A 14,367-nucleotide genomic window follows, 5' to 3' on the forward strand; every position below is an offset into this window, starting at 1 on the left:
GCTGTAAATTTGAAGTCAAGTTAAAAAAAAAAAGAAAACAAAACTGACTGATATGCAAGTAATAAAGCAAAAAAAATAAAGGAAAGAGATTTCACAGAAATATTTTGAGGGTTTTCTCACCAAATTTGTGGTCAGCCATAAACTGTGATAATTAAAATGTTTAGGAGCAAGGGAAATATATATATCAATTATGACCGCTGAAATGTTTTCTACTGTGTCTTGGTTTTATATAAATATAAGATGGTCGCCAGGGAATATATTCCCAATTTATGAATATGCCTAAGCCAACTGGGTTTTATAGAGAAATTTAATTTATAATACACTGATCAATCAATAGAAAAAGAGAGAAAGTAAGAAAAGAATAAGAATGAAGGGCCTCAAGCCAATAAGGCCTAGACCTCAGTCCTAAGAGATAAATCAGTCAGTTGTTTTTATCACTCACCCAAGATCTCTCTAGGTAAGGCTTCTCATGCCAACCTCAGGCTCCACCTTCAAGAGAGCCTCCTTTCAAGAAATGTTTCCAGAGAATTCTCCTCCTGACTCCTCCTGAGTTCTCCTTCCACAGCCTCCTTCAAGACCTCTCCAGGAGCTCTCCCTCCAGGACCTCTCTCCTCTCAGACCTCCTTCAGAGCAAAAAACCTCCTCAGTGCTCCTTCAGAGCAACCTCCTGAGTTCTCCTTCAGAGCAACCTCTTCCCCTCCTCTTTCAGAGCCTGCTATCTTTAAGGACACCATCTAAGTCCCCTCCCCTCAGTTCTCACATCTACCAATCCCTGTCGATGTGTCTCCCCTGTGCCAATGGTGGCTCTAACTTAAACCAGGACTGCCCAGAGGTCTCTACCCTTTGCACATGTCTGTTGAAGGTCATATTCTCAAATAATTAAATCTTGATCTTTGTTGCAGTCCTTCCTAAATCCTGTTACTCTGAGTAGGGTAGAGATTGTAGTTTCCAAGACCTGGTTCTGTCATTCCAAGTATCTCTATTGTATCAATTCTAAAATCAATCATGACTCAAAGAACTTCCTGTTCTATGCTTAAGCATAGGTCAAAGCCCTTTCCATTGTTTAGCAAAAAGTTTCTGTCCTAAAGTAGTCTTAAGTAGGGAAGAGAAGGATCCTCCCATGCCAAGGGGTTTCACATTCCAATAGAGTTCTTACTATCAGTAGGAAATTTTTCCAAGTATGAAATTTCCCAATGGTGAAATTTCCAACATTCATAAGTCTAAGCAATTTTAAGGTTTACGTGCATTAGGTGGAAAATTGTACTAGATGACCTACAAAAGTACATTTCCACTCTTTGATCAATCAACAAAATAAAATACAATTGTGATTCTAACTTGCTAATTTTCTCATAGCAAAGCAATATATAATGTTTATAAATATACACATAAGTAATATAGAAAACTTCTGTGTTTTTATGTAAATTCCACAGGAGAATCCAGCAATGGCAGTTGCAATTAAAACATGTAAAAACTGTACCTCAGACAGTGTGAGAGAAAAATTTCTTCAAGAAGCCTGTAAGTAGTTTTAATTTCTTTTTGATTTTTATAAAATTAAAGTGGTCTTTTTATTGATTAAAGAGCATATTTTTACTTCTCTTGGATAAGACATTATTGTTTATTATCTTGCTATGCTGGTACAAGCATAGAATTGTTGATTTTTTTTTCAGTTAATTAAGATACATGTGATATTTAAAGTAAATAGAATTTCTCCTTCAGAGAGTCCAAGTACCTAATCTTAATTATTTTATATGATGCTTTTTGTTGGCAGAGTATACAATCATAAGATATATATACGAATTTGTAGTCCTTTTAATTAAAATATTTTATTGGAAAATTGTACAACTTTTACTAAGATACTTGTCATAATGTGTTGGGGGATGGCTATGTTTGCTTTTTTCCTTTGATGGCCATTTCCATATTTCATTTAAATTTGCCTAGAATCTCATAGCTATTAATTTCTTGAGGCAAGTTTTAAACTCGGGCCTTCCTGACTGCAGATCCAGCCCTCATCAACTGTACTCTCCAGCTACAAAGATGATATAGAGCCAAATTTTAGAAAATTTTGAATGCCAAACTCGGGAATATCCAAAATAGACAAATTTAAAAATCCAAAATAGACTAATACTTCAGAACAGTGAAATAAAAAGTAATAATGGAGAACTTGTTTTACATTTAAATAATCCCTTTCATTAGGAATATACTCAAACTCTGTAGGATAGGTATTTGCTTGTTTGTTCATAAAAAAAGGTAACTTTCAAAATGCCCCAACATTGTCTGCCCTGATACATGTCTAGGACATTGAAAACAATTAGGCTAGGGAGCAGCTGGGTGCCCGAGACAGGGCAAAAAATAGAAGTTTAAGGAGCAATGAGTAAGTGGTGGTGATAGAGTCAAGAAGGGTTTATGTTGGGGATAGCTGGGTGGCTCAGTGGATTGAGAGCCAGGTCTAGAGATGGGAGTTCCTAGGTTCAAATCTGGCCTCAGACACTTCCCAGCTGTGTGACCCTGGGCAAGTCACTTGACCCCCATTGCCTAGCCCTTACCACTCTTCTGCCTTGGAACCAATATATAGTATTGATTCTAAAACAGAAGATATGGGTTTTTTAAAAAAATGATTAAGCTAAAAAGTGCCCTTTGAATTTTAGTCTTGTTTAAGTTAGTGACCAGTCATTTCTCACTGGAAGATAATGGAAATTCTCAGAGAGGTGATTCTTGAGCTGGGGAGTATATTTGAGCTTGTACAAAATATAAAGCATCTCCACAGTACAAGTTGTACGATTTGGAGCTGTAAGAGACTTGACTCTTCTATTCCATGTTCCTTATGTTAAAAGTGAGGAAAACGAGGTCCAAAGAGGTAAAAAGAGCAAGACACACAAGAAGTGAAACCCAGGTTTTCTGAATCTAAATCCATTACTCTTCTAATTACCCCATGCTCCCTGATCCCTGTGGCAAACAGGAAGTATGCCAAGAATATGGTATAGTGAGAGAAATTTCTGGAAGAAGGAAATTATATAACATGTTCAGGACCATTTAAAATGCTGTTTAGCTAAAGCATAGATAACAAGATGGAAACCACCACCATTATCATCATCAACATTTATGTAGCACTTTAAAGTTTGCTAAGTGTTTTACAAATATTTTCTCATTTGATCTTCATAGAGACTCTCAAAAGTAGATGCCATTATTATTCCTCCTTTAATAAGTAAGGAAACTGAGGCAGACAAGTTAATGTTGTTAACTGAGTTAACCATTAACTGAGACAGGCAAGATAAATGACTTGCCTGGGGTTTCACAGCTTCTCAGTGACTGAGGTAAGATTTGAACTCAAGCTTTCTTGCCTCCAGATCCACCTCTATCTACTGTGCCATGTGGCTGCAGAGATGATTTAAAGCCAGTTTTTAGAAGACCTTGAATGTCAACTAAGGAATGTTTCTTAATTTTATAACATTTGTCACATGCCTAATTGACTGAAAAAAAGAAAGCAGGAGAGGTTGTGATATTAGTCCTAACTTTTAGGGACCTTGGCCTATGTTTTCTTTTATTCCAAGTTCCTTCTACTGTATTAGCCTTCTTAAATTATTGCTTTTTCTTGCCATCTTTTGTATTTGGGTCATTAATGGTATTGAATGCACACCAGTTTTAGTGCTTTGTTTTATTAGCTAATGTTAGAGAAACTAGAAGACACTGGGAGACACTGGTAGAGACACTAGAAGGTTGAATGCAGAAATGTAGATGTGTTGTAGTAGGAAGAGTAATGGATTTTGGAGTCAGTGCTTTTGGGTCAAATCCCAGCTTCCCTACTACCTATATTACCTATATTATCATGAACATGTTGTTTCACATCTAGACCTCATTCTTCTTCTTTAGTTAAGTAACAGTGATGTGAATTAGGTGATATATAGTCAAAATCCTATCATCCTAATCAGAACTGATAAGTGACCACTAAATTAAGTCCAAATTTATCGCATACTGTAATTCCAAAATTATAAAGTCATATAATTTGAAAGTTTTGTCCTATCCTGAGATTGAAAAACAAAACAAAACAAAGGAAACAAAAACAAGATGATATTTTGCAGCAGTGATTTTTTTTTTGGAAACACTATTTTAACATGGTTTTCAGAACACATGAAAATCATTAGTGGGTATACTTTTCCTATTTTTAAATTGATTCTGTAAAAAACACAACTTCAAGTGAAACAACAGTTTCAGAAAGATAATGTTGGTGCATAGGCAGTGAGAAATATGGGGATAGCAAATATATTAACTACCAGGGGAATTAGCACTAGTAGATAGCAAGTCCTACCTCAGATCATCCATTACTTCTTGCCATAAAAATGAACAGTCGCCTCCCTCCAAACTCATATCACACTTAAATGACATTCAGTGTCCTTTATGTGGTACTTCAGTGTTACAGTTTTCCCCCTTAGAGTTATCTCTGTAATCAATTTGGGTTTTTCTGGGCAAGAAATTAGACTTATCTATCTTTATATCCTTCACCTCCTCTAGCATGGTCTGTCACAAAGTAGGCACTCGGCAAATAGTTGTTGAATAAGACTATTGTTTATTCAACATATCAGTTGTTCTGCACACAAACTGCCACTTCGCTCAGATAGTTTAGGAATCCAGCATGCTGAAAACTCTGAGAAATAAGTAGCATCTTCTAACTATAAATTCTGTGAATATTCACAAATCCATCACTTAAGAACTAGAGTCTGGTCCCAAGCCTCTGCACTAAAAAAAAATTTCTATAATCTGGGTGTTCTGTTTCTTTAAAATACAGAGGTCAGATCAACACCTCACACCCTACACCAAGATAAATTCAAAATGAGTGAATGACTTGAACATAAAGAAGGAAACTATAAGAAAATTAGGCGAACACAGAATAGCATACATGTCAGATCTGTGGGAAGGGAAAGACTTCAAAACCAAGCAAGAATTAGAAAGAGTTACAAAATGCAAAATAAATAATCTGGAATACATCAAATTAAAAAGTTTTTGTACAAACAAAACCAATGTGACCAAAATCAGAAGGGTAGCAACAGATTGGGAAACAATCTTCATAAAAACCTCTGACAAAGGTTTAATTACTCAAATTTACAAAGAACTAAATCAATTGTACAAAAAATCAAGCCATTCTCCAATTGATAAATGGGCAAGGGACATGAACAGGCAGTTTTCAGCCAAAGAAATCAAAACTATTAATACGCACATGAAAAAATGCTCTACATCTCTTATAATCAGAGAGATGCAAATCAAAACAACTCTGAGGTATCACCTCACACCTAGCAGATTGGCTAACATGACAGCTATGGAAAGTAATGAATGCTGGAGGGGATGTGGCAAAGTGGGGACATTAATTCATTGCTGGTGGAGTTTGAATTGATCCAGCCATTCTGGAGGGCAATTTGGAACTATGCCCAAAGGGCGATAAAAGACTGTCTGCCCTTTGACCCAGCCATAGCACTACTGGGTCTGTACCCCAAAGAGATAATAAGGAAAAAGACTTGTACAAGAATATTCATAGCTGCACTTTTTGTGGTGGCCAAAAATTGGAAAACGAGGGGATGCCCATCAATTGGGGAATGGCGGAACAAATTGTGGTATCTGTTGGTGATGGAATACTATTGTGCTAAAAGGAATAATAAAGTGGAGGAATTCCATGGAGACTGGAACAACCTCCAGAAGTGATGCAGAGCGAAAGGAGCAGAACCAGGAAAACATTGTACACAGAGACTGATACACTGCGGTACAATCGAAGGTAGTGGACTTCTCCATTAGTATCAATGCAATGTCCCTGAACAATCTGCAGGGATCTAAAAAACACTATCCACAAGCAGAGGATAAACTGGGAGTAAAAACACCCATGAAAAGCAACTGCTGGACTACAGGGGTTGAGGGGATATGACTGAGGAGAGACTAAATGAACACTCTAATGCAAATACCAACAACAGGGAAATGGGTTCAAGTCAAGAATACATGTGATAACCAGTGGAATCGTGTGTCGGCTATGGGAGAGGGAAAGGTGGTGGGAGGGGGGTCGGGGAGGAAAAGAAAATTATCTTTGTTTCCAGTGAATAATGTTTGTAAATGACCAAATAAAATAATGTTTAAAATTTAAAAAAAAAATACAGAGGTCAGAGTTTTTGATTGTCTTATCTGACCTGAAGGAGGTCAGATAGGAGGAGAAAACTGAAACACAGAAAGCTGAAATAATGATTACAGTTGTGCCATATGTTAGTCCAGCTAAGATTAAGAACCCAGGTCTTCTGATTCCTTTTTAGTTACTATGTCTGCTTTACTATAGCTTTATTAGTTTTCCTCACTTTAAATCCTACCTACTCTTTATTCTAATAACAATTTTTTAAAAACTTATTTGTCTGGAATATAGTAGGCACACTGAATAGAGCACTGGTCCTTAAGTCAGAAAGAACTGAGTTTAAGGCCTACTTCAGACACCAGTTGTATGACCTTGGTCAAGTCACTTAATCTCTATTTGCCATAGTCTCCATAAATGTAAAATGAAACAATAACAGCATCTACCTCCCAGAATTTTTGTGAAGATCAAATGAGATACTATTTTTTTAAAGCACTTATCACAGTGCCTGGCACATAGTATGCGCCATATAAATGCTAGCTATTTAATCAATATAGTTATTTTTCAAAGAGAATATATTGACATGAATTATTATATCTATATGCCTTAAAATACAAACTGAATTTCAGCTTTAGAAGGGATTTTCTATATAATCTAATCATAATTCATTTCTGAATAGCCTTCTCTACAATATCTATAATAATAAGCTTTGCCTGAAGACCTCCAGGGAAGGACAACTCACAGACTTACAAAGCTGTCCATTCCATCTTTGGATAACTATAATTGATAGGAATTTCATTCTCGCTTTCCACATCCAATGAACTGCCAAATACTGTCAATCCTTACTTTATAATATTCTTCTTAGACACCCTCTTCTCTCCTCTGATCCACAGCACCATCTCTCATCTCACAGCTGGCCTGCAAAAGCCTTTTGGTTGGTCTAGGCCTCTGGGCTCTCCCACACTAGTAAGCTGTCAAACTGATCCATAGCACAAGCCTCACTGCTCACCTCCCTGACTCAGTAAACTATAGTTAGTCGGTTACTGTCAATATCAAATATAAAATATTATTTTCAACCTTTAAAACCTGAAGCAACTTGGCTTTAGATGAAAAATTGCTTTAAATGGCAAAAGTGAGGAATTTATATTTGTTCCTGGAGGTAACAGAGCACCCCTAGATTGTGGTGGGGATAGTCTTGAGGTGGAGAGAGCAATTACAGTGTTCTTGCAATAAATAGTTCAGGCAAGAGATTTTAAGTGCTTGAATGAAGGTGGTGATAATGTGTTAAGAAAAGGGGCCCTATATTAGAGATGTAACAGTAGAAACATCCAGATTTGGCAATGGACTTCCGTGTGTTGTGTAGTTGAGAGGGACGAGTTAAAGATGACACCAAAGTGGTAAAGCGTGAGCATGGCTATGCTTTCAACAAGAAGGAGGAAATTAAGAACAGGGAACAGATTAGAAAATGGTAAAATCTCTTCTCAAAATGTTGAGTTTGACGTAGTTGGCAGCATGCATTAGTCAGATGTGATGAGTTACTGAAGTGCCAGAGTCCACTAAGGCTAGGCATACAGATCTGCCTGAGATAATAATTTAACCCATGGGAGCTGAGGAGATCACCAGATGAGACAGTTAAGAGAGAAAAGAGAAGTAGGCCCAGGATAGAACCTTCAGGGGGTACTTGCAGTTTTGCATGGGTGGCATGGATAACGATCCAGTGAGGGAGAAGACATACAGGGGAACAAAAGATTCAAGGGAGAGCAGTGTCACAAAAATCCAGAGAGGAAACTATCCAAAGGAGGAGATCAACATTGTCCTATGGAGAGGTCAGAAAGGATGAAGATTGAGAAAGAGCCATGAGATTTAACAATTTAAGAGGACTGCAACCTTACCGATAGCAATTTCAGGTGAATGGAGAGAAATATAGGACATTTTCTGGTGACCAAGATTGGATATAGTGAAGGTTTTTTAATGATTGGGAAGATCTGAGATGCTTTTAAGCAAAAGGGAAAGAAGCTAATAGGAGTATTGCATGGGGGAAATCTGCTGAGCAAGATGATGGGATCAAGGTTACATATAGAGGTCTGGCTTTAGAAAGGAGAAGAATCACTTCTTCATCAGAAACTAGAATCTCCTGATAGTAGAGGAAAGGGACAGATTAGTGATTTGAGAAGGTCTGCAAAGGCCTTCATTTCCTCTAAGGAAGTAAGGGTCTTCAATATTCAGCTGAAAGTGCAAGGGAACTAGGTGCCAGGAGAGGCTTAAGGAAAGGCAGGAAGATTTCAAAATGGGCAAGTCAAGATTAAATAGGAGTAGGGGGCAGCTGGGTAGCTCAGTGGATTAAGAGCCGGGCCTAGAGATGGGAGGTCCTAGGTTCAAATCTGGCCTCAGACACTTCCCAGCTCTGTGACCCGGGGCAAGTCACTTGGCCCCCGTTGCCTAGCCCTTACCACTCTTCTGCCTTGGAGCCAATACACAGTATTGACTCCAAGACAGAAGGTAAGGGTTTAAAAAAAAAAAAAGATTAAATAGGAGTAGAATGATTCCCTTACTGAAGTCAAGGCCAAGTGAGTTATTACTTGACATTTTACTACTACTAATAAGCACTATATGTGAGCTGTATGTATGCATTTGTGAAATAGCTATCGCCATATCATGGGGCAAAGAAAGCCCATGGAGTTGGATTCATAACTATACTACATGTAGTACATAAAAGTACTATTTTGCAAATGATGTTTGGTTTTTAAAGGAGCGATTATGAAAAACTGCATTGTTGGATTTTTTTTCCCTAGTAACAATGCGTCAGTTTGACCATCCACATATTGTGAAGTTGATTGGAGTTATAACAGAAAATCCTGTCTGGATAATCATGGAGCTCTGCACACTAGGGGAGGTACTATAAATTTTCTAATGTTACCTTTCATTTCTTTCTAGTATTTCATAAACAATCTCAGTAGTAACTTATTTCAGTAAATGAACTTTATTTGAATGAAACAGTCCATAATGATGTTATTACTCTCACTGGATACTTAGCCTGTCTTCTGTAGTTTATTGTAATGAGAAATAATAAATAAAATTCTCTTTAGTTAACAGTTAAGTCTTCCCTCATAATTTTTATTTGCATAAAACTAAATAGAAAATTTGAGATTTAGATACCATTTTACCTACTGACCCACTATATTGATGCTGAATAGGTCATGACTTTGATGAGTCTGCAGGGAGAATTAATTAAATTAAATTAAATTAAATTAACATAATTGGAATGGGAAAGTGGGATAAATTTATGTGTGAATCAAATAGATTCTCATCACTTTGTGGCAGCCTTTCACTGAATAAGGACAAGATGTCCTTGTTAGACTATTCTTCCATTTGACAAATTTTCTAAACAAATAGAATTAAAGTATTTTGAAAACATCTTAAAGTCTTATGTAGGGGACAGCTGGGTGGCTGAGTGGATTGAGAACCAGGCCTAGATACCAGAGGTCCTAGTTTCAAATATGGCCTCAGACATTTCCTAGCTGTGTGACCCTGGGCAAGTCACTTGACCCCCATTGCCTAGCCCTTACCACTCTTCTGCCTTGGAACCAATATACAGTATTGATTCTGAAATGGAAGGTAAGGGGTTTTTTGTTTGTTTTTTTAAACCCTTACCTTCCGTCTTGGAGTCAGTAGTGTGTATTGGCTCCAAGGCAGAAGAGTGATAAAGGCTAGGCAATGGGGGTCAAATGACTTGCCCAGGGTCACACAGCTGGGAAGTGTCTGAGGCAACATTTGAACCTAGGACCTCCCATCTCTAGACCTGGCTCTCAATCCACTGAGCTACCCAGCTGCCCCCAAGGAAGGTAAGGGTTTAAAAAAAAAAAGTTTTTTAATTAAAGTCTACATGAATGCCACTTATTTTATTAACATTTTAATAGAGTAAAATATTTTATCCTGTATCTTTGATAATAAGATTCTATTTTTCATGATAATTTCCAGCTAACCAACCTTTCTATTGAAATATCAGCATTTCTGTAATTTTATCCATTTTTGATGGAAATCTTTTTAAAATATTATATTACCTTTTGTATAAACAAGATGCTAAGAAAGAATGTTTAATAACAAAATCACCATTATGGCCAGCACTTGCCATAATGTTGAGTTTTTCGCCTTTTGCTCTCTGACCATCAGTTGGCATTGCTGTTGTCAGAGTACCTGGCCATTGAAGCTCTTTTGTCATTCTAATTTGTTCTTAATATTGTATCCTCTGAGACAATAATATATATCATTGGAATTTTGTTTAAATTAAGATTCAGTAAACTCCAAATTATGAGCCAAGGGATAGTGAGATTAATTTGGCTTCCCTGACAGCTATTTTTCCATCATTATCTTTTCCCTAAAGTTGTACTTGGATACAACTTAATTAGAAGTCATATTTCCTCATAAATGGGTTCCTAGTACATAGTAGGAAAGAAAATGTTTAATTTGTGCTTCATTGTTTTGCAAAGAAATAATTTTTTTGACTTTTAAACACAAGCCATCTGGTGTTAGTTTGCATAGAATTCTATAGAATTATATTGTGGGTTTAATTCACATTATATATGATAGGAAAACATAAATTCAACAATCTCTTCCACCTGTCTTACTATAATATATCATTATGATGTAGAATCGACCATGGATTTTTGTTCCCTGAGTATCAGTTCTGGCAGATTCTGCCAACTTGAAAGGACTTTAAAGATATATACTCAGGACCTGCTGGCATATGTCTTTAGTGCAAAGACCACCCTTGCTCAGCTCAGAGAGGTTCATCACCAGAAACTTGGTCACTGGAGAATGAATGTTTTTCAGCCATATCAATTCATTTAGATAGCCTACAGAATTATAAATGACATTTCTATGTGTTAGGAAAGAGAAGACCCTACCAATGAAAGCATGAATTCTTTGCATTTTAAAGTTACAATAATGACTCGAGGGAGACAAGAAAATGCCAAATTTTAATTTCTATACCCAAATGTCTTAGTTGAGATGTCAAATTTGTATGAACTGTATGTTCTCATTTTGCTCTACCTCTTTTAGTCTGATATTGCTTATATATATCTTGAACTTTATTGCTTTACTCAAATATATTCTTCCATTTGTTGTTTCTGTATTTTTAGTAAATCAATATAATTTCACTTGAATATAGTAGTAGTAGTACCTTTATTTAAAAAAATCACATTCTGAAATTGTACAAAATGCCATTGAAATGTGCAGTACACTGATGAATATAGCCATTTATTAGAGTCTTCTCTTGATTGTTTCTGATAATTTTGTCTTATGTGTGTGTGTGTGTTTTTTTTTAATCATTGCTCTGAAAGCTGAGGTCATTTCTACAAGTGAGAAAATACAGTTTGGATCTGGCATCTTTGATTCTATATGCTTACCAGCTTAGTACAGCCCTTGCCTACCTAGAAAGTAAAAGATTTGTGCATAGGTAAGAGAAACAAACAAAAAAAAACTCTTAAATTTGTACAACTTTTAATGCTTGTTTCCCACTTTTAAGTAATGCTGAATGACATATTCACTTTAAATCTTATGGGTATTACAGGAAAAAAAAAGAAGTACTGGAAATGAGGTTCACTTTTTTCCTCAAGACTTGCATTCCATTTTAATATGTTTCTTGTGGCTGTGAAATAGAACTATACTGAATTAGATATTCATTTATTTAGAGCTTATTTTTTCAAATAAATTTAAAAAAGAATCCTATGCAAATTTTCTTTCTATAAAAAGGTAAACAGAGTAGAGAGTTAAGTGTATACTAAGTGTAAAAGAGTGTAAAATTAAATCCACTGTGTTAAGGGTGACATCTGCTGGGATCATGCTGAATTTATATTCTGGACCTCTTTATTATATAGGTTGAAGTTAATTCTTTTAGTGTTTAGTAACAAAGTTATAGCTGTTCATTTCTTTGCAGTGTTAAGGATTTGCTAAGAATGAGGAATGTAAAGAGGAGGGAGAAATTGGGTCTAAGCCTCAAACACTAGCAGTTCAGCAGTCTATTCAGAAACTAACTAGTGAAAGAGCCTCTTAATTTAAAGGAAAAATGTTTAGTTGTTTTTTTTTAATCAGCTACTAATTATATATTCTTTTCCAACAACTACTGTCATCAGTATTGTGGAGAATGTGATCTTAACTCAGATTTATATTATGTTTTAATATCTCATTTTATCTTCATAAGAACCCTATGACAGTTAATAAAAGGATTCTTGTTCCCATTTTACAGATGAAGAAACTAGTTTAGATAAAGGGAAAGTAAGTGACTTACCAAGCCTTATATATAACTAATGATTGGCAGATACAGAATGTAGTCCTAACTTTAATGATGTTTTTCCCACTATACCAGGCATCCTGCTTTTGAGAAAGGAGAAACATGTTCCTAATATATGTTGACTATATGAAGAGATTTTTTTTCATTTTTAAAGGGGAATTTTAGAAGCTAGTTTGTATAAAAGTTGCTAAAAGGTTATATGCTATGTTACATACGTCCTTTTTTAACAATACCTACGCTGTCAAACCTATCTTACCATATATATATATACATATATATATACACACACACATATATACACATATATACACAAATATATATGTAATGAGGTATAAATATCATATATATATAAAAAGGGACAAAATAGAAAAAGTTTTAAGTCTTGAAGTCAGGTGGCCTGACTTCAAACCTTAGTATTGCTATTTACTACCTTTGTGTCACTGGTCAAGTCACCTAAATCTCTCTGGGCCTCAGTTTCCTCATCTGTAAACAGAAAGTTTTGAATTAAATTACCTATAAGATTTGTCACCATTACCACCAACTCTAATAATCCATGATTCTTTCTTGTATTTATGTATAATTATAGACTGAATCTCGATTTTTCTTATAGCATAACTTCTCATTTCAATCTTTCTTTCTCAGGGATATTGCTGCTAGAAATGTGCTGGTATCATCAGCTGACTGTGTAAAATTAGGAGATTTTGGTTTGTCTCGATATATGGAAGATAGTACTTACTACAAAGGTAAGAAATGAGATTGAGCATATAGGAACTCTAGAACTTTTTATAATTTTGCATAATTGATTTGAACTACTAGCAAACAAAAAATATCTGTATCTTTAAAAAATACATATTTTGACACACCTAAATGTTTTGACAAGTTTAAAAACAGCTTTAAAAATTCTCTTAAATTAATAAAAGCCTTAAAATCACCATAGAAAATTTAAGGCCAGAAGAATTAAAATTCTGTTCTGAGCCTTTTCCCAAGTCATTTTCACAACCACTATAATTACCAGTAGAATTAAATTTGTGAATTAGAGATGAAATACATTAAAGCTTTTGATTAATCCTTTCTTACACCAAACTTGGCCCACTTGCAATTTTTTAAGTATTGGCACATAAATTTTCCTCATTATTGAATGCTTTATATTTTCAAGTTATCTTAAAATATTATTTGAACTTTGAATTGATGTATTTAAAATTTCCCATCTGTACATGAGAAAAATTTCCATAATTCTCAGTTTTGTATAAAGGCCAGCTGAATTCACTTGGGATCTTGGAATTGAACTCAGAGGTCACTGAGTTTGTTCTTTCCCTAAAATATGCATCTTATTTACAACGTCCCAGCTGACAAGAGATCATTACCCAGTTTCTACTTCTACACTTCCAGTGCCAGAGAACTGTCCACCATATCAGTGGCAGCTCCATTTTGCATCCAGTTTAATTGTTAGGAAGTCATTGCTAATATTAAGCCAAAATTTTTCTCCTTGTACATTTCACCATATGTCTAGTTAAACTGTACGACAAATAGTATCCCTTCATGTCTAGAAATTTGTCCAATAGTGGTAATGCTAGTGCTCATTGTGCACTAATAATGACTTGGTCTGAACAAAACGAAGTTCCCAAATCTGCCTTATACAAATGCATTGTTCAGCTAATGGCCTTAGAGCACTCACTCAACTCCCATTCAATATCTATCTCATCATACAAAGTTGGCACTTTTTCCCATGGGCTCCACTTGCCATTTGGACAAATAGATCATTCTTAATGATGCTATTCCCAGTTCCAGAGAGGGTGCCATGGAATCTCCAGAGCACAAAGAAAGGCCAGGGAGGGGAAGACAGGTAATGAATTTCAGAATTTTGGGTGGCATGAGTTAGAAATAGCCTAAGGAGGAGGGAAGAATGGAAAACTTTATATTTATTTCTCACACAGACTGAGGTGGCTGCCAACCCTGAAATAGAGATGACAGAGTTTTCTGCTTA

General features: G+C 35.7%; 1 protein-coding gene across 13 annotated transcripts in view; it reads left to right on the top strand.

Annotated features, from left to right (window-relative positions):
• Positions 1-14,367, top strand: part of PTK2 (protein tyrosine kinase 2) — a 426,082-nt gene that overhangs the window by 314,923 nt on the left and 96,792 nt on the right. For all 13 annotated transcript variants that reach the window (XM_056823019.1, XM_056823011.1, XM_056823017.1 and 10 more), the window contains 4 exons: positions 1,431-1,515; positions 8,887-8,987; positions 11,434-11,549; positions 13,026-13,126. In XM_056823019.1, coding sequence (XP_056678997.1) covers positions 1,431-1,515; positions 8,887-8,987; positions 11,434-11,549; positions 13,026-13,126 — 403 coding nt within the window. The remainder of the gene's footprint in view (positions 1-1,430; positions 1,516-8,886; positions 8,988-11,433; positions 11,550-13,025; positions 13,127-14,367) is intronic.

The sequence above is a fragment of the Monodelphis domestica genome, chromosome 3 (genome assembly GCF_027887165.1).
Source record: "Monodelphis domestica isolate mMonDom1 chromosome 3, mMonDom1.pri, whole genome shotgun sequence".
NCBI classification, from domain to species: Eukaryota; Metazoa; Chordata; class Mammalia; order Didelphimorphia; family Didelphidae; genus Monodelphis; species Monodelphis domestica.